At 42.5% G+C, this 23,791-nt stretch overlaps 3 protein-coding genes and 1 pseudogene across 4 annotated transcripts; 2 read left to right on the top strand and 2 right to left on the bottom strand.

Moving 5' to 3' along the window:
• Window positions 1-559: 559 nt before the first annotated feature.
• Window positions 560-23,361, bottom strand: CCKLR-17D1 (Cholecystokinin-like receptor at 17D1). The gene is made up of 5 exons (XM_086836479.1): window positions 22,577-23,361; window positions 8,180-8,380; window positions 7,759-8,121; window positions 2,039-2,375; window positions 560-1,966 (listed from the first exon to the last, which is right to left on the bottom strand). The coding sequence occupies exons 1-5, from the start codon at window positions 22,725-22,727 to the stop codon at window positions 1,534-1,536; spliced, it is 1,485 nt and encodes a 494-aa protein (XP_086692605.1). The 5' UTR covers window positions 22,728-23,361; the 3' UTR covers window positions 560-1,533.
• Window positions 3,522-5,749, top strand: Cyp308a1 (Cytochrome P450 308a1). Its single transcript, XM_020949694.2, has 4 exons — window positions 3,522-3,794; window positions 3,846-4,376; window positions 4,549-4,992; window positions 5,377-5,749. Exons 1-4 carry the CDS (start codon window positions 3,601-3,603, stop codon window positions 5,669-5,671), a joined length of 1,464 nt encoding a protein of 487 aa, XP_020805353.2. The 5' UTR covers window positions 3,522-3,600; the 3' UTR covers window positions 5,672-5,749.
• LOC110181813 (cyclin-dependent kinases regulatory subunit pseudogene) lies at window positions 10,009-10,879 on the top strand (annotated as a pseudogene). The gene is made up of 2 exons (XR_015272478.1): window positions 10,009-10,127; window positions 10,187-10,879. The product of XR_015272478.1 is annotated as a cyclin-dependent kinases regulatory subunit pseudogene (transcript).
• On the bottom strand, window positions 21,960-22,562 carry LOC110181812 (mitochondrial import inner membrane translocase subunit Tim13-B). The gene has a single exon (XM_020949698.2). It carries the CDS (start codon window positions 22,392-22,394, stop codon window positions 22,128-22,130), a length of 267 nt encoding a protein of 88 aa, XP_020805357.1. The 5' UTR covers window positions 22,395-22,562; the 3' UTR covers window positions 21,960-22,127.
• Window positions 23,362-23,791: the final 430 nt, after the last annotated feature.

Here is a 23,791-nt window from a genome sequence, read left to right as displayed (position 1 = left end):
GGATGCACCTAGAGAAAAATGCTGTGTAAAGGATATATATATTCTTAATTAAAATACTACAAAAACTTATGATTAAGAAGATAGTTTTCTATTTATCAAAAGATTTTCTTGGATACTTCTTGGTTTTGGCTGCTCCTTCTGAACCCCTTTTCCGGCTCAGTGTATCATTATTGTTATTTATGGAACCAGGCTTCCATGAGCAAGAGGAGTAGCCTTTCCTTTGAGCAGGACTTCCTTGTCTCTGCCTCTCGGCGACTGACAGCTCAATGCTGAAGCTGCTGATTCCTGGGCTGACTGAATCCTGCCAGAATCCTGGCTGACTGACTTCTGACATCCCCACCGACACGAGCCTTTCCCTGACCAGCTTTCAGTGAAATTTATGCCCAGGTCATTTGGTAGAAATGGCCAGCGATTTGCATTGCCTGTTCCTAGTTAATCCCGGAACTGAAGCCAAGCTGGCAGGCAATCAATTAGACACTCTGGACCGGGATTCCCCTTGGTGAATGTGAAGAGCAGCAGATGCAGCCGGAGCCCAAAAGTATACCATACAAGAAACAAGAAACATTCAAACTTCATTTTATTTTCGCTTCGATTGCACTTTTATATTTACATAAAAACATCAAGATTTAGGCATATACATATACATATATTTATTTATATATATATATAAATGTATTCGAATAATTGCAAATTGCCAAGTTCGTTGAAGTGAAATGGGAGCTAAGATGAAACACTTTTTGCCGGCTGTGGCTGTTTTAATAGTATTTATTTGGATTTACATTTGCACTTTCTGCTGCTTTCTACTTAAAATTGGATTTTCAACTGCCGTCCTCTCACACAGAACTATGTATATATATATAAATATATATATTTTATTTGTGAACAACCTAAGTAAGTATTTTCGAGTTGAAATCGGAAACGAAGTCTCCGGCTACCCTGTAAAATGCGACCCTGGATTCGTTTGAAACCTAACGCTAAGCAAGAGTCCAGTTTAATGGTTTTCTCAACGTCCGATTAAAATTTAACAGGAGGTTAAGCTTTAAATAGAAAAAGTATAAGAGTTCAAGAGTTTATTTTAACTTCTGCTGATTAATATCCCCACTTCTCACAATTACTTTCTCTCTTCAACTGCTAACTTCTGGTTAATATTAACCGGACATTGAGAAAACCACCCCTTAAATGTGTATTTAGTGTAAACGAAGAAACGCGAGGTTAAATTCTAGTAACTCACATCAAGTAACTTTCCTTAGCGCAACTCTATAACGGACACATATGTTACGTAGTTTAAAAACATTAATTGCTAGGTTTAACTTTCCCCGGATTCTGCTACTTATCCTGCTACTCCTGCTCCTCCTGCTCCTTCTATACCTCTTCCTACCACATCCACACACATTCAGAACGCGGCAGAATCATCGTTGACAACCACACAGTTTCTATTGCAGTTAGATTGCATCATCACAAATGAGAGTCACCAAACTAAAGTGACTCCGTCTCCGCCATTTGAGCTCCGGGCGCCTGCCTCCGCCGGCTGCCTCAGAGCCGTGGACTCTCCAGGATCGTATGGCTGGACATGACCGAATTGGCCAAAGCAATCGAGTTTCCAGCCACCGAGAGATTCGTTTCATTCTTGGACCGTCGCCTCCAAAAACAGCAAGGAGCACAGAGCCGTTCACATATCCTCATGCCCTTGAAGGTGTCCACAAAGGCACGCCGGAAGCTGGCATTCATAAAGCAATACGTAATCGGGTTACAGCAGCTGGAGGAGTAGGCCAACAGTTGCAGGAAACTGATGGATGTGTAGCCCACATACTCATATACCGCAGGTCCGAGGAGCATGGTCATCGTATTGATCACATACAGCGGTGTCCAGCAGATGAAGAACTCCAGGACCAGGACGAAAAGCATCTTTACCACACGCTTCTTGCTCTCCAGACTCTTGCTTTCATTTGACCTGCGAGGCACAATGCTGGGGATAAGGATTTTAGTATATATTTTAAGATTTTGTTTAGTCTTCATTAGCTTTATATTCAAAACTCACCTTCGCAGACCCGCCTCTGTAATACGAAGACTGGGCTGGGACAGGGACTTGCGACGGGACTCGTTGTCGCTGATGTAACCCTGATGCTGCTGCTGATGTTGCTGCTGCTGATGTTGCTGCTGCTGATGGTGTTGCATCTGGTGTCGCATCCTCTGGGCCCTGCTGCAGCAATCTCCTCCTGGGACTGCACTTGACCCACCGTTCACCTGCTGTTGCTGCTGCTGTTGTTGTCGCAGGGACTTGACTGAGGCACTCCTCATGCAGTACAGGTGTCGCCGCCCCTCGCAAGGTGCACCTCCCAGCAGCCGTCGCTTGCTGCCGCCATGAGAATAGTCAGCTGTGTTGGGAAAACAGGTTATAGCTCAATAAATATATAAGTTACATTTAAATTAATTACAGTTTAAAGATTACTTTGTATAATTGATTTACTATAGTTTTTATTTAATTTATCAATATATTTAGGGAAATTGTTGTTGATCTAAAGAATCTCTTGATATCTAAGCACTCTGTTTACTTCTCCGTGTTTTTTTTTTTTGAGTAATTCAATCAGTTGTGAAGCCATTATACATTGAAATAACCTAAATCACGAGTCAATTCACAAGATTTAAGTTCCCTATAATCAGCATTATAATGATTTATAGGTACTATCAGGCTTGAGGAGCTTACAGTATTTTTATTCAGGTTTAAGGCAAAATAAATATTACTTTTCAATATAGAAATCCCTAATATATATTTTTTAATAAACTAATAAATAATTATGCAACAAAAAAGAAAGGACACAAACTTCGAGAAGCAGGAGTTGATATACCCATGAAGTTTGCAATTAAATTATAATATCAAATGGAAAATATTAAATACTCGCATTTTATTAATCGATAATTATCGATATTTTAATATGACAATTTCCCATACAAATCAAAGCTTACAAATTTCATAACTAAGCCAAAAGAGCATTAATTTTGATTCGGAAAACTGTTATTTGCTAGTTTTAAATAGGTTAATAAAACTGCGTACCTAAATTGAAATTTTAAAATTATTAAAATTTTTGTAAATTTTTGTCCAAATTTTTACGATGTAACCCCTTAAATTTTTTGAAAAAAAATTTCAAAATTTTTATGTCTTCCTTTACGCCTAGAAAAATTCCCCTGTTGATGCTGATCAAGAATATATATACTTTATAGGGTCGGAAATGATTCCTTCACTGCGTTTTAAGCTTCTGACTAAAATTATAATACCTTGCAATGGCAAATAAAAGCACTGAAAGTCGATAATATTTAATAACTAACAAGTGAGTTTAAATTTAAATAGGGTATCATTGCCTGTTTAGCTTATTTTCTTCCCTCTAATCAACTCGAATCATTTTGAAACTTGAAGATGTATGTATATATAGGTATATTTAAGTATATACACACCCCTTGACATGCTAATGAAGCCACAAATCATATATAGCATGCGGTTAATAAACCGGAATTGGTTGCAACACGCAATCCCTGAGAAGTCACGATATATGGACACCACAGAGCTGTCTACGGGCTGCATTTCCAACTGGACAACCATCGGAAATGCTGCCAATGTTTTTATTACCTCTAATTGGAGGTCTAATCCTTCTCCTCCTACTCAAGGATTTATTGTGGCGTGGAAGCCACTGGCAGCGTTTGGGAGTTCAGGGACCCAGAGGCTGGCCACTGGTGGGAAACATGGTACAGTTTGCTCTGGGTCGTCGTTCCTATGGAGAAGTTTATAGGGAACTCTACAGGTGAGTAAGGTATAAGATCCTTCTACAATATAACGACTCCTTATCCTTCAGTCAACACCCTGCCCAGCCTTATGTGGGATTCTATCGCTTGTTCAATGAACCTGCTTTGCTGATTCGTGACCAGGAATTGCTAACTCAAATCCTTGTAGGCAACCACTTTGCCAATTGTGCGGATAATGCTGTTTATGTGGATCATCATCATCGCGATATCCTGGCCAGCTTTAATCCCTTTCTGGCTTGCGGTGATCGCTGGCGACTGCTGCGCTCGGACCTGGTGCCTCTATTCACACCCAGTCGCCTGCGTCAGTTGTTGCCACATGTGAGCAATGCTTGCAGGATCCTTAAGGAGCAGCTGCCTCGGGAGCCTTTCGAGGCCAAGGAGTGGGCCACACGCTATACACTCCAAGTGGTGGCTTCTGCGGTCTTTGGAGTGGATGCAAACTGTCTCCAGCAGAGTGAGGAGAGTGGGAAAAATCCTTGGCTACAGTTGCTGGCGCCGCTATTTCAGCCAAGTTCCTGGAGCCTGCTGGGAACAGTGTCCTTGCTGCACTCGCCATTACTGGGAAGAGTCCTCAGCTTTCGGTGGGTGGTTTGTCTCCCACACCTTTCTTGATTTTTTCTATATATAAAGCTTAATATTTTAAAAGCATTTGTGGTAAGCAAGTTATACATTTATCCCTAAGCCCATGTCTAGCTGCCTTGATTGAACAAATTAAATTAAAAGCTTTATCTTAAACTCTGATCCTTCTTTCAGCTATGTCCCCCTGGCTGTGCAGCACTGGCTGCTGACCTTGATGGAGTCTCGAAGTGAGAGGGATAACCTGCTCCATTGGTTAGAGACGGAGGGCAGGCGCAGCTTGGATAAAATGGAGCTGGCGGGGCATGCCACCACTTTGGTGCTGGAGGGTTATGAGACCTCGGCTTTGCTCCTAGCATGTGCACTGTACGAATTGGCCAGGAATGTGGATATTCAGGAGAAACTGCACAAGGAACTGGATGAGCAAGAAGGTCAGTTGCTGGACAATGTGACTCTGGGGAAGCTTCGCTACACGGAGGCCGTGCTGATGGAGACACTGCGTCTGCATCCGGCAATGCAGGCTTTGCAGAAACGCTGCACTCAGTCTTTTAAGCTGCCTGGAGGAGGACCTAGGATCCAGGAGGGCATGGTAGTGGTGCTACCCGTCCAGGCCATACATATGTGGGTAATCTTTAGGTTTATTTTATAGATGTATCTTTAGAACTAACTCTATAGATATATTTGTGTATCTGTCTTCATCTTAAAAGCTAGATAAAATATCTATCCATATTTATCTAACAATATCTATCCCCTGAATCTATATCTTTCTCCTCTCATATAAAATGATTTATCTTTATCTTTCCTTACCTAGAGAGTTAGATATCAATCTATCCATATTTATCTTAATCTCTGTATCTATCTGTATCTATCTCTCTATAACTTTCTCTCTGTACCTTTCTTTCTGTATCTCTCTCTGTATCTCACTCTGTATCTCTCTCCGTGCTTTTCTTTCTATATCTTCCTAAATGTATCTTACTCCCTGAATATATGTATCCCCCATTCCAGGGACCCTGAACTTCATCCTGAGCCTGAGATCTTTCGTCCAGAGCGCTTTCTGGATCAGACTTCAATGGGCTGCCGGTTCTTGGGCTTTGGCGCCGGTCCTCGCATGTGTCCTGGCCAGCGTTTAGGCCTCCTACAGACAAAGGCTGCCCTGGTCACCTTGCTGCAAGAGCATCGCGTTCTAAAACGACCTGGAACTGCCTTGGAGGTGTCTCCACTCACCTTCCTCACAGCCAGCAAAACTGGCATCTGGCTAAGTCTGGAGAGAAGGAATCTGCACAGAAAGACATCGCCTTAAAGGGTTTATAATATCATTATCTTTAAACCCATTTCCAACAGCAATAATACGGAATTCATTATCAGATCAGTCACCACACACACACACACTCTCTCTCTCTCTGGGGGGAAAAATTGTTGATTCCCTGGCAGTGCTGAGCCGAGGATAATTCAAATTGCTATTAAACTTATAGTCGCCTGTGGAGGCGGGGGTGAGAGCTTCGGAATGTGCGAGTTTTTAGTGTGCGATATTATGAGCTTATAATAACATGGCATACATACATATATAATGTTCTTCTGGAACGCTCTATGATGATGACGATGGGGAAAGTGTGGAAATTGGAGCCGCTCTGAGCTAGCAATTTATGACGGGGGTAAATGTCAAGCGATGGCCGTAAACGAAGCGAAAAAGTTTTAAAATTTAATCAAATTTATTGTCGCACAGCATCGGCGACAGTATGTGAGAACGAGTCCTGTTTGCTAGCTGCCAGGATAACAGTGGGGGGGGGGGCCAGGAATTTAACGAGCGCTTAAATGCCTGTCCAGTGCATAATTTACGGCACTTAAATTGACCTTTTTGTGGGGGTCGAGGTCGGTCACAGCCCTGGGTCGTTGTAGATACCGGATAGATAGTGTCCTATGCCCTGTGTACTGACCGCCAAACAGGAAGCGAAATGAGTCACATCACCGGAAATGGCGGCCTCTATGCTAATGCGCTTGTTTCCATTTACTCGCTGTCAGGATACGCTGCCTGCCGCGTTGGAGCATCTTTGATGGGATTTGATGTGGGAACCCTTTCATGCAAATTAGTCGCACTGGGACAGTCTCCTTTTTTTTGGGAGTTTAATTTGGAGCCCCGATGAGGAAGGGGGGAGTGTATATGGGAGATGAAAGAATCCTGCAAAGCTACACACACAAGTGTGCCACAGGCTGAGTGTGATTTCCACGGGGATTCCATGAACCATGCCTTTGAGCTCCTTGCTCCATGTTCCGTGTCCTGTCTCCAAGCTCTGTGCTTCATGTTCTGTGCTTAGTGCTCCGTGCTCCGTGCTCCTGGCTCCCAGCTCCATGTTCCCAGCTCCCAGTTCCCTGCTCTGCCCAGCTCTGAGTGAAGCATTTATCAAACACGTCACGTTGCCTGCAGGAATCCAAAAGCAAGGCGAATCTCTCTCTACCAATATCATTCGAATATATATACATATAATATGTATAGAGTATATGAGAGACCCGGGCTTTAAGGCCGCATTAAAGGCGAATTAGCCGCATCGATCCTGAGAGTCCTGTGAAGCCGCAGGCTGACTGAATTTCCGCGTCCATAATCTGCGGATTATTCACAGCATTCGGGCGCTGGCACTGAATCCAAAGCCAAAATCCCCACCATCTAGCCATGGGGGAGTGCTCTTAAAGCCGTCGATGCGAATGCAAATGAAAGTGAAAATGCTCACAGCTCCAACTGAATGTTGGTTCTGCCTCCTAGCGGGTCCTCTTGGCTCCTATTCCCGCCACCTCCTGCCTCCCATGGGAGGCCCCTCCTCCACCTCCTCCGCCTTGCTCCGAGCCTCTTCCATCGCTTTTCGTGCGTGGCAAACTTTGGCTCCCTGCAAAATTGTGTGTGACGCAATTCATAGCCGGGGAAACCGACTGGAGAAGCGCAGCCATTGGACTAATCTCGAATGGCGTCCCCCGGGGAGCAGTCGCAACTAATAAAGCTCGCTCTGGTACCCTTTGACCCGTGCAGCGGGTTTAAATGTCAATTTTTTTGGTTCAAATACAAAGTCTACTTTATGAAGGGGAGTAAGTTTTGACAGAAGGATAAAAGGATATTACTATTATAATAAATAAATATAAAAGAAATTTTTAAAATCAAAAATAAGGTACAAAAAACCTTATTTAATCCGTTAAAAATTAACTTATTCCATAAAACACCTTTAGAAACTTTTCTAATACATTTCAAACCCCTAATTATGTTTCTTTCTTATAATGGTAATCTTTACTCTCATAATTAAACAAGTTTATTATTATTCAAACTCTTTTGCCACCCTGCAGCGTGAAATCTCCCCCCAAAATCGTAACCCTTAAAGTTTATGTCATATTTTCCCAGGCACTCACCATAATAATACTGCGAATGGTGTTGCTGCTGTTGCTGTTGCTGTGCCACAATCGTGTCCAACGATTGGCAGTGACTTCCGTTCGCACGCCTCTGACTGCCCGGACCAATGGCACCACCCACCATTATGGCGGAACCGGAACCGGAACCGGAACCCGACCCGGGAGCCATATCCGGACCACTGCTGCCAAAATTCATGGCCCGCTCGTTGCGCATGCTTACATACAGAGTTCGGGTAATAAACAGGTAAGTGAAGCTAAGGGCCAGCAAAGGCAACACCAACAGAGCCAGATCCAGGAATAAGTTATAAGCCCGCTCATAGTTTAAGCTATCCGCCGGCCACTGCTCACGGCACTTGCGAAGACCTACGGATCAAAGGTTATTATTTAATTTAATTATAATCCCATCTCGTTAAAGACTCACCTGGTCGACTGGTGGGCATCAGTTGACTGAAAGCCGCTATGGGTGTCATGCAAATGAGGCTGCCCAGCCAAATGATGGCTATGATCTTATTGGCATGATTGATGGTCTGCCAAGTGCGTGATCTCAAAGGATGGCAGATGGCATAATAACGCTCACAGGAAATGGCCACCAAGGTCCAAGAAGAAACGGCCACAGAGGCAGCTAAGGGTGGAGAGAATATAACGTTTTAAGGAACTCTTTAAGATCTATAAATATAACTTATAAATATGGCCAATCTTGACCCCCTCTCTGCTTTAGGCTTTCAATATTAATGGCTCCTACCTCCATTTGTTACCCTCATAAAGTTTTATATTCCCTGGTCCTCTCCATTGGCAATTGTCTCGCTTGGTCAACGACTTCATTATGGCCCTCCAGAGTGGTAAGGCAGAGAGTGTTGTTCTACCCGGAATAATTAAACTGCTAACTTGTTTTTTTTTGTGTTTTCGGGGGGACTGTGCCTCATTTGAGCCGCGATAAGGATGGCATTCAATCAGGAGTTGGCTCATAGAAATGGCAGCCACTCTGGAGGCCACTCCATGCCGTCGCCATTTGCCATTTCAATTGTAATCGCCATTTCAAAACCCAATCCTGAATGCCACGCCTTCGTCACCGCCATCAATGGGGCAATGAAAGCCAAAGCACACACACACACATAACTGAGCAGGAAAAGGGGTTTGGGTTTTGGGTTTTGGACTCCTGGCCACATGGACCACGGGACCACGGGACCACGAAGCTGATGAAAACAGGCAAAGCTCATTAACAAAATTAAATTTAGCCCTCTCCCGTATACGCAGCACCCTTTCACTTTGCTATGTTTTGTTTGGGGTTATTCTTCTTGTTTATTTTTGTTTTGGCCGCTCTAAAAACGGACCACGGCTCAGTGATTCCCGGCAACCGATGAGTCCCAGAGTTTGTAACAAAAATGTAAATTTTATGGAAATGCTGTAAAGAGAAGCCGGACAGAACCGCAAACGTGCGCCAACAATGAAATGAATGAAAAGCAAATACTCGTACTCGCACTCGTACTCAGACAAAAACACTCATACGGTTAGAAAAAATTGAGTTGTCATCGATTGGTGTTTATTTGGATTGGATATGGAGAAAAAATGCAGTTTCTAAATGGTTTTTGTACTTGGAGATATTAACTATAAGGCTGAGATCAAAAATTATAGTTTTATATGAAACCAGCAATCTTTTGCTTTAATTATTACAAAATAAAGACCTAAAAGCCTAAGTAGATATAATATATGTATATAATAAAATATATATACATATATGTATATATGTCGGTGTGTATTAAATTCATACAAGTGTGCGTAATTGTTGGGCGTAGTTGCATTTGTAGAGGTTTCCTATTAAATCTGCAAGGTCATTCGAGAAATTTGCATCTAGAGTTGTAGCCCATTGCAGCGTAGAGTTGCTGTGGTTCGGAAGTGTTGTTGTAAATTTAATATAAAACTGACCGTTTCCACAAATATCCATAATCTCAAATGTAAACATACATATGTTATTTCCTATGAAATCTGCAAAGTCATTTGAGAAATTTGCATCTAGAGTTGTAGCCCATTGCAGAGTAGAGTTGCTGTGGCTCGGAAGTGTTGTTGTAAATTTAATATTAAGCAGACCGTTTCCACAAATATCCATAATCTTAAATGTAAAAGTATGTTACTTCCTATGAAATCTGCAAAGTCATGCGAGAAATACTCCATTCCGAGTGTGACCTTAAAAGGCAACTGTTAAATTTTACAGAATCTCAGGTGCATTGCTTTTTAAAACTTCTAGTTCCTTCCTTTCATTATCGTCTTTGTAGCCTAAGTGAAAACATAAATTTTCGAGTTCTGTGAATATTTCTGGTCGAACATAAACTGAACTTGAGAAAAGGAATCAGAAGAAGCCGCTTTCACCACAGGTAATGAAATATAAACCAAATACCACACACACACATCCCTGCAAAGCAAAAGTTTTCAGAATTTAGTAGAGAGAAAAGAAAAGGAATCAAGATGAACAGGATCTATTATTCGCCGAAATACTACGACGACACCTACGAGTACCGACATGTGGTGCTCCCCAGGGAGATGGTTTACATGGTGCCCAGGACCCGTCTGATGTCCGAGTACGAGTGGCGTTCGCTTGGTGTGCAGCAATCACCTGGATGGGTTCACTACATGATCCACGATCCAGAGCCGCATATCCTTCTCTTCCGCCGACCCAAAACTGATCAGTAAATGCATTGAAGGAGGATCTACGAGCTGTAACAAATGAAGGAGATATATACACCTATAACTACACCAACACTTACACCAACACTTACACCAACAGGGTGCTGGTGTAACCCTGCAACCCGCAGGCCCTTCCTAGGGCGGCTTTGATGTGGTGGTGCAAGAACCAAACTTACTACAAGACTGCCGCAGATGCTTAACTAACTATACCTATACCTGAAGATATAGCTTTAAGTAAAGCCATGAACATATTAGGAGGGAGGAGCAAATACCTGCGCTGAAGACTCCTCTTTCTCCTCGAAACGGCAGAACTTGTACACTTTCACCAAAACTTTCTTGTAATTTGATAATTCCTAAATAAGAAAAATATGTTAACACATCAAATACACAAATAAATATATTTAATATATGCAAATAAATATATTTACAATATAAAACGAGATTTGAGGCTGAAAGTTTATTTCGAATTCGTTGCCAGGTTGAACACAGTCCCATTCAGCATTCCCTGGTGGAAATTCCCTCCCCACCCCCCCTTTTCACTCTGGTGCGTGTTCAAGTGACAAACTTCAAATGGTTTTTCCATGCAGAAGAGAGGCATCCTGTGTGGGCGTTTGGATAACTTTATATACATATATGCGGTTTCGTGTTGTCGTCATGTGTGTGCGGTCAATGGAATTGCAAATTTTTGCCAGTATGTCTCGGGGGGAGGGGGCGAAAAAAATGGGAAAATGTAAGGAAAAGGCAGTTGGTTAGTTCTTCAAATGGTAAAACCAGCATTTCCCTCTGCTCAGCTCAGCTTTTGTTGCCAACTATCCTGGATATCCTGACCATTTGGTAACCACTTTGCCATCGGTTGGCCACCTTTGACATTTTGAGGTCTGCAATTAAAAACAGCATTCATCCGACCATCCCCCGACTTGTCCGGCCTCATTTTCCAGCTGTTTATGGTCGCCCACGGCTCAACTGGCAACTAAAATGATTTTCCGAAAGCCCACAGAATCCCAATCCTCAGCCAGGGCATTTTTCCCCAATTGACTTTTCCAGGGGGTGCGGGGTGGCACTGGGACTGGGACGGGGACGGGGGCAGGGGATAAAAGCCAGTGTAAAGTTGATTCCTGCTTCTCACACTGAACACAAAATGAACTTTCATGTTTTCATAACAGGCTAATTGTGCAGGTCGGGCTGCTGCACATAGTTTTCCATTTACCATTTTCTATTTTCCTTATTGATCAACAGGGTATTTATCACTTAAGGCAGAGGTTTGTAACGCTATGCAGGAAATATAATAAATCCATAAATCTATAAAGCATATTCTAGATCTAGCCATGTGGCCAATTTGATTACTATATAATTTGGAACGGACCAGATCGGACAACTACATCATATAGAAAACAATTATATTTTCGCTTTATTTCAACATACTTTACATATTTATTATTTATTTATTTTACATTTATTAAATTAAATTTTTACTACTTTTTTACTATTTTATTACTATTTATTTCACCCAATTAGCCACCTCAATTTGCCAGCGCTCTTCCTGTCCAAGTGAATGCAGAGAGAGAGTTCTGGAAGTGTCCAGCTGAGATTGACAATATCGCCGAATCCTCTCTCTCTTCTCCACAGGCCAAAATATCGACGCCTTCCAGTACCACTTAGCATCCTCTCCCGGCGACAATTGGAAGTCAGTTACTCCCGCGCCATCGGGCGAAGCGGGATGGAAAAAACCCAGCAGCAGAAAAAACACGAAAACGGCAACGATGCCACGCCAGGAGATCGGGAAAAATGTGAAAACGCGGAAAACCTGCGTCGGGAAAACATTGGCAAGTGCCAGAAGTGCGGAAAAACAGCGGGCACCGGCCGGGAAAAGTGTTAGTGTGTGTGAAGTGAGGGGGGAAGACATGAAGCACCCCTGGAGCACAACTAAAGCGCACACCGGGCCGCTGTCGTGTTTTCTTGTAGTTAAACCGTAAAACAATTCGTAATTCGCAGCCAAGATCAGTGCGCGTCACTCTGGCTAGTCAAATTTGTTGCAACAATTGCGAAAAAAGTGTGTAAAAGTGTACATAACCTGCGAAATTGAAAGGCTTGCTTTTTTCTTCTTTTTTGCTTGTGTGTGTGTATGCTAGCTTCGTTCGGTTATTCGCCGTTAGATCTGCAGCTGCATCCAAAGCGGTAAAAGGGGTGAGTGAAACAAAGCTATTTTTTCTTTTCTTGTATCCCCATCATTCTTTGGCTTGACGCGCGCGAATTTTTTTTTCCTTTGGCAGTTGCTCGTGCTCTTCTATTTCCTCAATTCGCCAGCGCTGTACCAGTCCAAGTCAGTTGAGAGAGAGTTTTGAAAGTGTCCAGCTGAGATTGACAACATCACCGAATCCTCTCTCTCTCCCCCACAGACGTCGGCGCCTTCCAGTACCACTTGGCATCCTCTCCCGGCGACAATTGGAAATCAGTTACTCCCGCGCTACCGGACCAAGCGGGATGGAAAAAACCCAGCAGCAGAAAAAACACGAAAACGGCAACGACGCCACGCAAGGAGATCGGGAAAAAAGTGAAAACGCGGAAAACCTACGTCGGGAAAACATTGGCAAGTGCCAGAAGTACGGAAAAACAGCGGCCACCGGCCGGGAAATTTGTTCGTGTGTGTGAAGTGAGGGGGGAAGACCTGGAGCACCCCTAAAATGCTCTCCGGGCCGCTGTCGTGTTTTTATGGCGTTAAACCGTAAATAATTCGTAATTCGTAGCCAAGATCAATAGTCAATTTTGTTGTTTTTTTACTGTGCGAGTGCAATAATAGCGAAAAATGTGTGTAAAAGTGTACATAACCTGCAAAATTTAAAGGCTTGCTTTTTTCTTCTTTTTTTTCTTGTGTGTGTGTATGCGTGCTTTGTTCGGTTAATCGCCGTTAGATCTGCAGCTGCATCCAAAGTGGTAAAAGGGGTGAGTGAAACAAAGCTATTTTCTCTTTTCTTATATCCCCATCATTCTTTGGCTTGGCGCGCACGAATTTTTTCCTTTGGACGTTGCTCGTACTCTTCTAGAATGTGGAACGTAAGAGCGAGAGCGCCGCTCAGAGAGAATACGATCCACTCTTGTGGTTCTCAATTTTGACAATAGGAAAGCCGCCGCCTTTGTTTACCTTTTTATTTGAAGGCAATTGTGAACCAAAAAAATGAAAATCTAATTGCAAGCCAAGACTTTATGAAATTCAGCTTATATAAATATTTTTTTCAGCTATTATTTTACTATATATTACCATTTTCCCAATATTATTATATATTTACATATATTCATTTATTATAATATTTATATATATATATATTTCTTTATTATATTATATTTTATTTGATATATAATTATTTCATAATATTTTTGATCAACATCACATTTTTATATTATCTCCTGTTGGGCATTATTTTCTTTTTACCTAAATTGATTGACTCTCAATGAGCCAACGCAAGTGTATACAAACTTCGGCGTGCCGTAGTTAACGTCTCTCCTTTTTATTTGGTTTTCGATCTTCCTACGCCTTAATTTGACCCGAGTTTTCAGTGTTATTACATCAACTTAAGGCAAACAAACCGCAAAACTATAACTGTCCAGCGCCCAGCTGAGTTGCTCTCCTTCTAACCATGGCAAGTTTTTGCCCGGCATTCGAGAGCTCCTCCAGAGGCAGCAGACCGTGCCCCAAGTTGGTGTACAACTAAATCCACATCTCAAAGCAAAAGGTAAGTAAATAAACGGAGTGCAAACACACAAAAAAAAGCTTAAAAAATCTATAAATATAATGAAATATATATATTCGTTGTTGAAATTGTATCAGCTGCATATATGTATGCATGTGGTTCATGTCCTTGTTCGCTTTATGCGGATTAAATCAAGCAGAAACTCTCGTATAACTAAAATAGTTTTCCAATAAAAATCAAATGGAACTGAACCTTTTTTTCAAACTAGGAAATACTTTCCAATTTAATGCCTTAATGGTAAAACAAATAAAATGAAATCAAATTGAAATCCAATTTCAATCAGATTTATTTTCAAATATATTTTTCCCATTATTAAATTATGCATTTTCCCTCGAAATAAGATTTATTTGCATTAAAGTGAATATTTCTTTCTGTGTTGGACTCTCTCGGAAGTCTCACCCTATTTGCCTTTGGCCTGTAATTTACATTCAAGTTCTGAGGTCAAAGAGGAAAGTTGAGCACCAATTAAAAACACTGACCGGACTGACCATATCTATCTCCTTGGAAAACAAGAGTTTGTGCTTGGCACTGCATTTCACTGCTTCATTTTTATATCTTTTGCCCCTTTAATGAGTGTAATTTACGGCAAATATACTGTTAATTCTCATCGTCGCGGTAAAGGAGAAGGATTCTTTATTTCCTGCTTCTGTCCAGAGCTGGACTCTGTTATGGTGAAGCGACCGCAAAAGCGTGATGTGGTGGCATCATAACGAATTGCATGCCATGTGCTTTGAGTTCATACCACTTTTCGTAGACATTAGCCAGCTGCGAGGGGTGTTTAATCAGTTGTCATGAAAGTATATTAATCAAGTTTGTTATGATTCAGTTTATATTTCTCTTACGGTTAATTAACACTCACAGGTGCTTATTTTATCCTTACAGGGTATTATAATGTTAGTCAGAAGCTTTAAAAACTGTGAAGGAATCATTTCCGACCCTATAAATCATATATATTCTTGATCAGCATCAAAAGCCCATTCGATCTAGCCAACTCTGGCAGCAAATTTTTTTTTTTAATTTTTATAAATTTTTTTAAGGGGTTACATCATTAAAATTATCAAAAAAAAAAAAAATCAACAAAAATTTTAATTTTGTTAAATGTTGTATGGAGCATGCAGATTTATTAGCCTATTAAAAACTAGCATAGGACAGCTTTCCAATCTAAAATTAATGCTTTTTTGGCAAAGTTATGAGTCTTAGATTTTATGAAAAAAATTTTCATTCCTTCTCTAAAATGATCAAATCACATTTTCTGAGCTTTACACTCACTCTTAACCTCTGGCTGAGTGTGTACCTTAAATTAGTTAATTAATTTGAACACATTTATTAAAGAAACAATTAAATTCCACCTCGTTGCGGGATTTAAATGCTTTTCATTTCGCTGGCAAATATTTGGCGAGCCGTTTGCCCCGGTGTGTGTGTGTGTGTGTGTGTGTGTGTGTGTGCAAGCGACTGTGTGTGTGTTTAAGGCAAATAAATCTGATCCACCAGATTCAGGCTCATACACACGGTTGGCATAAATATTTAATGTAATTTATATGCGAAAATTGCAGGACAAAACAGTCCCATAAATTATTGTTATCAAATTGGAAATGGCTTTAAGCCGGCGGATGCAAATCGTTGGTCATACATACATACGGCCCATTTCAATTTGGCACCGCATTACCAGAGGTCCTGGGAGTCCTGGAGCTCACATCCTCATCCACAAGCAAATCCCAACCAATTCGGGATTGCCCTCTGGTCGTTGTTTTTGATTTAGCGCCCATTCGCTACTCAATGACAATAAGTCCCAATCTCAGTCCCAAATATCAAACTCTCTGTGCCATGTTTCTGTCCATTTCCAGTTACATAACTCGCAGCCATAACTGAAAGTGGATTTTTATGGACTCGTCAGGACCTCTATCCTGTCTCAACCCGCATCCAGGGTGCTCGTCTCCCCTGCTGAGTCTTCAATAAAAATAATTCCAAATTTGAGACAACAATAAAAAACGTTTTTCGGTGAGCAAAACTTTTTTGCCCCGAAACTCGACGCACGCAAGATTGGAAAAGCGAAAAAGTATGCACACATACATACGTACTTTCAATATCTGCCAGATACACGCCCTCATCCTCAAACATCCTGGTATCCTTGATGGACAAGGAGTATCAGCTGGTCGATTTGCCGGCAGATTTGTTTCCCTTTTTATTTTTTATTTTTGTCCACTTCTCTCCTTCCCGAAAACTCTGATTTCTGTTCAACTTTGCCGCCGCTCGCCTTGCAAAATTGTGAAATTATATAAAAAAAATTGGTTTCCATTGTTTTCCCGTATTGATACGAAAAGTTATGGCTGCCAGAGAGGATGGCCTGGGGAAGGACCTTTTCCTGCCAAAAGTATCTATGTGTGTGTGCTTGTGTCTGTGGGCCATAAAAGAGCCGTAAACTGAGAGAAGGAAAAGTAAAGCAAAGTCCTCAATCGAAATGAATTTGTAGGGAAATTGTAAAACACAACAAATTAAAATGTCCTACACAATAACAGCTATTGGCAGATCGTGGCAAGCAGCTGTCGTTTGCCCCGGAAAGGGGTAAGTCCATGGAGGAAGGTATTCCACCACCAAACAGGCTTTGCATTTTAATTGGAAACAAATAGAAGACAAGGCCAGCGAGGAGCTTTCATTTCCCGGAAAACCCCAGCCGATACCTAGTTAGAATTTATTTGGGAAAAAAAGAGCAACAACAAAAACAAATAAACAAACAAACAAAGAAAATGCAAAGACTTGGAAAATTAGTTTGAATAACTGAAGAAGTTATGGCAGAGCAAAGCTGGGGTATAATTAAAATGGAGCATGCACTTTGGATTTTTGGAAATTTCTGTGAAAAACCCTCTCCCTGTGTTGCGTGTGTGAAAATGTCATTTTGGTATCAAGTTCTTAGGTGTTTTTCAGAGTAAGCCATGTTTCCTCATCAATCCCAACCAACTTGCTTATTAAAGTTGCACATGGCAGTGCCATTTCCCTGGGAAAACTTGATTCCGTATGCAGGAGAGATGCTGATGCCAAAGTTGAAATGGAAAGCTGGGAGTTGGTACCTCTAGGACCTCACCCCATTGTCCTTGTATGACTCGATTTACCGGACACTCAAGTGGCAGGATTCTGGCTGAGATTTGTCAGGAATATAAAGTGAGACGGAGTGAATATTGCAGCCGTGACCCGGGCAATAACATTTGCTCTTCCCTCCTGTCCAGAAGTGGCTCTTCCGTTTCCGCTTCCCCTTTGGTCCACTCACAATCTGTAGGAAAGTATCCGGGACTTGTTGGTTATAAACAAGAAGCTTTTGTCCAGGTCTTGGGTCTCCTCGAGGGCTACTTAAACACGCCATAATTGTTGCCATAGCAAAGTTGTATAAATATATATTTTTTGTTCTTTCTATCTCCCAGCGAGAAATTGCAAAATAAATTAAGGTACCACAAGAATGAGAAGTGTAGATAGGCAGGACAGCAAGGACTGCCTGGACAGGGGCTGCCTGCTGATGGCCATGCATTCTGCCACATGTTGCATATAAGCCCAGGTTCATTTCGCACTTAGCTCCTGTCAACGCTGTGAGAAAAGGTGCAGAAACAAACCAGGAGCTGAGAAATCACCCCTCATTTGTATTCCTTTTGTGGCCCCCTTAAGATGCCTCGCCCAACCATCAATTCAGCTCAAAAGTATATTTCATTTGCGGCGCAAAGTTGGCCACAAAGAGAAATTACTTACATGGCCCATGGGTGTGGGTGTAACGTGCAGGTTGTGGGTTTTAAATATCACTTTAATTTCTTATTTTTGCAGCCAGCTTTTAAGTCATAATCATGACAAATATGCTTGGCTTTAGCCTTGCAGGATCAATTAGAGGAGAGAGAGAGAGGGAAAAAGTTGTATGATTTCCATTTACACTTCACCTTTGGCCACTTTACGCCAGGAATATATGCAAATTCGAAAGAGAAAAGCTGGGGAGAAAAACAATGTTTTATTGCTGCTTTTTTCTTCCTCCCCCCCCCCCAGGGTTGGCAGTATTTAAATAATTGAAAATCAATAGCAATATGTAATCATTACGGTTTTCCTGTTTTTGCAACCATGTGGTTTTATCTCGGTCGTAAAGTGTCGCAGATGGCACAGATAGGACTTGACTTTATTATGATGAAGACCTCGAGTTAAGTCTCATTAGGTTTTTAGCTATTCCGGCCAACTTTGAGTGTAAATAAGCCGGCTTAAGGCAGACCTTGGCGTTAGTTTTTATTTCGTTCCATTTACATACTTGTGCCACAATTATGTTGGCCCCGTTAGCTGTGTGTGTGTGCATGCTCATTATAGCCAAGTAGCTGCTTTGCTTACCCGCTTTTCCCCCTTTAAAAATATTGCAGTTTATTTTTTTGCAAACCATTCGCCGCCGCCCATCCTTCGTCCTCCTTCTTTGCCTAATTAATGGCGTTCTCTGATTTCTGTTACCAAGAAACAAAAAAGGAGCAGGCGAAAAAAAAAACGTACTCCAAGGACCCTAGAACCCAGCCACGGAAAGTGGCGACAAATGGCAAAAACAAAGCATAGCAAACGATGGAAAAATTCAATTAATCATTAATTTGCTGAGCTGTCAGCGGCCAGGATATCTCGACAGCTGGACAGCAGGATAGCTGGATAGCTGGATAGCTGGATAGCTGGATGCTTGGATAGTCAGGAGGGGGTCGCCCAGGTCAGGGTTCAAGGTTCAGTTAAGCGAAGGCAACAAGTGTAGTCTTGGCCAGGAGGATCTCTCCCTCACTTCATATTAGCTGGTATCCTTTGAAAACTGAGCTATAATTAAGTTAAAAATCATCACTTAATCGTGTTTTATATGTTTTTTTGCTGTAACTTGAGCAGTTTTTATAAATACTTAAAGTATTTTCTAGGTTTCTCATTAGTTTTCTACTTAGTTTGCCTATTGCTTAGTAGTTTTTTAAATCTCTATCTTAATATATATATAAATACCTCCTCTACTTAGTATTTTCATAAACCTTTTTCTTTCTGTATAAATATTTATAAGCATCGTTCTAAATATATAAACAGCCCTCTCCAAAAATATAAATTGAACCCTCTTCTACTTCTTTCTCAGTAATTTTTGATCAAACTCTTTCTAAATATTGCTCTCTAAAAATACAATATATAAACCCCTCTTTAATAAAAATAAACTTTCCCAACTTGCAAAACAAATATGGAAAAACGCAAGTGGAATAAATGTTAATTGCTCTTCAGGTTTTGACCTTTTTACCTTTTCTGGAAGCATAACATATGTGAACCCCACTTGAAGAGGGGTTCTTTGAAGCGAGCTTCTTGGAGTAGTTTTCTTTTGGGTTCCTTGAAGTGGGAGCAACTTAGAGGCTGCTCCTTAACTCACCCACTTACCACAAACTGACCCACTCCTTGTTTCCTCCAATTAAAATAAAGCTTTTCTACAAGAATTTGTAGAATCAATTGATCTAGTTTTTTTTTGCTACCATTTGTGGCTTTGCATAGGTAATTGCAATTACCAGCAAATGCATCATAATTATGGTCATAAATCAGAACTATGACGTGGCCAAGTCTGGAAGAGAAGCTGCAGAGCTAGCTGCACCTAGGACGTGGGCGATGATGATGGCCATAAATTGGGGCGACAGCTTGGCCAGCGCCAAGCGATGACATTTACAGATTTATGAGCACGACGAGATGCCGTGCAACAGATGCGGGTATGAGGACATGTCCACAGGGCGTGGGTTTTTTGGGGAAGATGAAGAGGGAGGCAGAGGCAGAGGCAGAGGCAGAGGCAGAGGCGGAGATGGAAATGTTGATGGCTTCCAAGACAACGCCAAGTGTTTGCCCAACAAATTGGCATGTGTGCGTGTGTGTGTCCTACAACTTGTTTGCCCGCCATTGTTATTATGTTGTTAATAAGTTAGTGCGGGGGCGTCGACACAACTCCGCTCAAGGATAAATGCCAGCCGGGGCACTTGAAGGCAGAGGCACAGGCACAGGCACAGGCACATGTCCCTTGCTTGTGGCACCAGTTCCGGCAGTCCCGAAAACAAACTTGCAGCTAGACAAACAATATTATTCGCGGACTTGGGGCGGCGCAGGAAACGGAAACAAGTCATGAAAGTGCAAGGAGCGGGAACAGGAGCAGGAGCAGGAGCAGGAGCAGAAGCAGCACCACGACGTGGCACAATGAAAACGCGACGTGACGTTGCATAGCGGAATGATTTTCGCAATATTGCGATGTTTAAAAGCAATTCCAGACTGCTTATGAACGGCAATTGAAAACTCCAAGTTGCTCAGGCCTCAGCACACCCCCATCTTCATCTCCATCTCCATCTCCGGTTCAGGATCGATTTATGATGCCGCTGTGTGCATATGGAAATTTTTGTTGCCAAGAAGCGAGCAGTCTCCAGCATTAATTTGCATGGTGGAAAAATACGTAAGAAGGGGGCTGCACTCAAGACTTCGTCAAGGACATTGTGGCTCATGAACGATGTGCGGGAATAATTAGAATGTCATTGCGAATGCACTTTGATTAAATAGGCAAATTAATGCCACGTCGCTTACTGACCAAAGTCCATTAAAGCCATATTTTCCTATTTTTCGGAACTCAAACTAAATGAAGTGCCTGAAGCTGATGCGGATGCCTGATGCGGATGCCAGATATGCTGATGAGCATTTCTGACAGGTGTCAGGGCAACCTTCTGGGCACTGCACTAAGAGAAAAATATATATGTTTCTAATAGAAAGTGGGATGCCTTCTTTATAATGATTAGGGTCAAATACGGTTCCTGTTGTGGGATTTCTTCTTAGGAAGTCTAACTCTAAGATGTATAGGGCCTTAGTTTGTATGGGATTTATGCATCTTATACTCATTTTCTCTCTGTGTTTGCCAGACGGGTCCATCAGGGATATTTCGATCACCGGTCCGGTTCGGTCAGGTCCCTTATCCTAGCTGGAGACACAATTAATGTCCGCCAGGCGTGCCTTTTCTATCAGCCGGACACGCTGAGGCTTCTCCCCGGGTCGAGCCCTTGAGTGTAAATGCTTTTTAAAGACAGAGAGAGAGAGAGGGAGGACAAACTACACTCTGAACAGTGAAATGTGAAAAGGGTGCTAGTGTGTGTGCGGGTGTGCCGTATGTGTGGGCATATTTAATCTTTTGAACCCTCGAGGAACCCAAAACGACAGTCGTTAGTTGGATACTCGTGCTGCGTCGTCCTCGTTGGACAAGGATGCGGGATGCGGGCATTGCCATAAAAATACAAGTACGGCATGGTGACAAAATATGTGAAGTGGCCCAAGGATGTGCACTCGTTTAGTGTGTGTACGCGGCCCAAAAGAAATATGATTTAAGCCATAAATAAGCGCGGAAATTGTGCGTAAAATCAATGGAAGACAGTTTCCGTAAGTGGAGAGGATGCGATGTGCATAAGCGTGCAATCAAAAATACTTGGTGCGGTCATCTGCCATCTGGCAGGGAGGGAGTATGCCACTTCAACTACAGGCATCAGGCTTCAGGCTACATTCTCCATATTCCATCTCTAAATCACAAACTTGGCTTAAGTCTGTTTCTGACGGCCAAAGTCTATTAAATTTCGGTTAAGCCGCAAGTTTAGCTAAGCTTTTCCGTGGAAAACGCACCGCCACAGACGTGTGCAAACTTGAAGTTGCCTTGACAGGCGAGAAGCAGAGGTGCCTTTGGGACATGTGTTATGTATGTACATATGTGCACAGAGCGAAAATAGTATGGAATATGATGTAATTTAAAGGTCTTGGTATTTTTGCATTATAATTTATTTATAATTAGATCGATAGATAATAATTTACGAAAAGTTTTTGGATTTTATCCACTTGAAAATTTTGTAAAACAATCGCATGATTTTGCTGCCCCATTTTAAGGATTCTTTCTATGCAAAAGAAGGACCATCTCTTCTAACAACTCCTTCAGTCCCTTTTCCTTTCACGGGCCAGGCGTTGCTTCTGCCGCTGACGGAGACGCCGCTCGAAGTATTGCTGTGAGACCACCTGTACGGAAGCCAGGAATTGATCCATACAGGCCACCAGACAGTCACGTTCCGACGAATGCAACTTCTCCCCCGGCTGGACAATGCATGCATTAAAGCAACGGCGAGAGATTTTCTGGAGAAGCTCGTGAATGTTGGCCAGTACGATCTGCTGACGAACACGCTCCAGATTTTGATTCAAGACCATTTCTCTGGGTCACTGAAACAGGGACAAGGACACTGGGCACCTGGCACTGGTAGTGTAACAAGAACTGAGACCAAAACTGCGACTAGTCTGGGGACTTTGTCTAAATTTTTGAAGCTTGAACTAAACCTGACTTGACACCTAAAGAGATACCTACTAAAACACCGAAATAAGCACACACTCACCCTGTGCAAACTGGATGAGCTTGCAGAGCAGCTCGCCAAAGATGAAGTGACGTAGCAGAGTGCCCACCAGGGTCACCGGCATGCAAAAGACGCCCAGCAGGATGTCCGAAATGGCCAGATTGAGCAGGAACACGTTGGTGATCGTGCGCATGCGACGATTCTGGACCAAAGTGAGCACCACCAGCAGGTTGCCAACGACGGCGCACAGCAGGATGGCCGAATAGCAGGGCACCACCCAAATGGGCACATCCGAGCTCACACGTGCCCCCGTCCTGTTCCGAGGCGTGGGCGCTGCGGTGCTGGTCCTAAAAGGATACAAATCCGTTTCGGGAAGTTCGGCAACAGCACCAACAGCATCGCCAGTGCCAAAGGTATCCGCCGCCAGGTCCAGCTCCACCCCGGTGTAGTTGAACAGATCGGCCAGATTCACCTCCAGGCCACCGGTGAGCTCGTGGCTGCCATTGAGCCGGATCACTGCGTCCGTGGCCAGCGGCAGCGCCTGGCGCAGGATGCGCTGCAGGGTGTCAATTGTGAGGCCGATAAGGTTCCAAATCTATCTCTTTTTCTCTGCTTTCTCTGCTCTCTCGGGTTGCTCTTTGCTCCGATCTGCGGAGTAGGCGACTTTTACGCACTCGCGGCACTTCGTGAAACACGCAACCAAAAAAAAAAGGGAAATCTGAAGCTCTGGCACGGAGTCGCGTTCCGCGTTGTGTGTGTGGCGCCTCGCAATCCTCGCGAAGCACTAAACGAACTCGGCCCTGAGTCCTGCGAAGACCTGCGGCCAAAAGCCGGCGCCAAGCGAGCGCAACATGCTGCCAAGCATGTTGGAGCCCAACTCACCACGGTTGCAACATGTTCCCAAAAGGAAACTTGTTGCTAATGCTGCAGAGTCAAAGAGGACACGGATCTTGAACTTGGGGGATTTTTAAGGAGGCACTTAAAATACCTGCAGTATTCTGTCTATTTTTATACCCTTACAGGGTATTAAAATTTCAGTCAGAAGCTTATAAACCTGTGAAGGAGTCATTTCCGACCCTATAAATCATATATATTCTTGATCAGCATAAACTGGTAAATCTTTTTTAGCCATATTTTGGTGGAAAATAAAATTTTCAAATTTTTTTTAAATTTTTATAAGGGGTTTTATCATTAAAATTGTCAAAAATTTATCAAAAAAATTAAATTTTGTAAAATTTTAAATTGAGTATGCAGATT

Source organism: Drosophila serrata, unplaced genomic scaffold, assembly GCF_035046125.1.
Source record: "Drosophila serrata isolate PLE 108 unplaced genomic scaffold, ASM3504612v1 contig_276, whole genome shotgun sequence".
NCBI classification, from domain to species: domain Eukaryota; kingdom Metazoa; phylum Arthropoda; class Insecta; order Diptera; family Drosophilidae; genus Drosophila; species Drosophila serrata.
Note: the sequence above shows the minus strand (reverse complement) of the source record. Positions and strands in the feature narration are given on the sequence as shown.

Excerpts from the sequence above, each read along its gene's own strand:
- CCKLR-17D1 (XM_086836479.1), bottom strand. The coding sequence starts at position 22,727 with ATGCGCACGATCACCAACGTGTTCCTGCTCAATCTGGCCATTTCGGAC. Across the intron at positions 8,122-8,179 it reads GATGCCCACCAGTCGACCAG|GTCTTCGCAAGTGCCGTGAG; the intron begins GTGAGTCTTTAA and ends TTTGATCCGTAG. Across the intron at positions 2,376-7,758 it reads CCATTCGCAGTATTATTATG|CTGACTATTCTCATGGCGGC; the intron begins GTGAGTGCCTGG and ends TTCCCAACACAG.
- LOC110181812 (XM_020949698.2), bottom strand. The coding sequence starts at position 22,394 with ATGGTCTTGAATCAAAATCTGGAGCGTGTTCGTCAGCAGATCGTACTG.
- Cyp308a1 (XM_020949694.2), top strand. The coding sequence starts at position 3,601 with ATGCTGCCAATGTTTTTATTACCTCTAATTGGAGGTCTAATCCTTCTC. Across the intron at positions 3,795-3,845 it reads GTTTATAGGGAACTCTACAG|TCAACACCCTGCCCAGCCTT; the intron begins GTGAGTAAGGTA and ends CTTATCCTTCAG. Across the intron at positions 4,377-4,548 it reads GGAAGAGTCCTCAGCTTTCG|CTATGTCCCCCTGGCTGTGC; the intron begins GTGGGTGGTTTG and ends TCCTTCTTTCAG.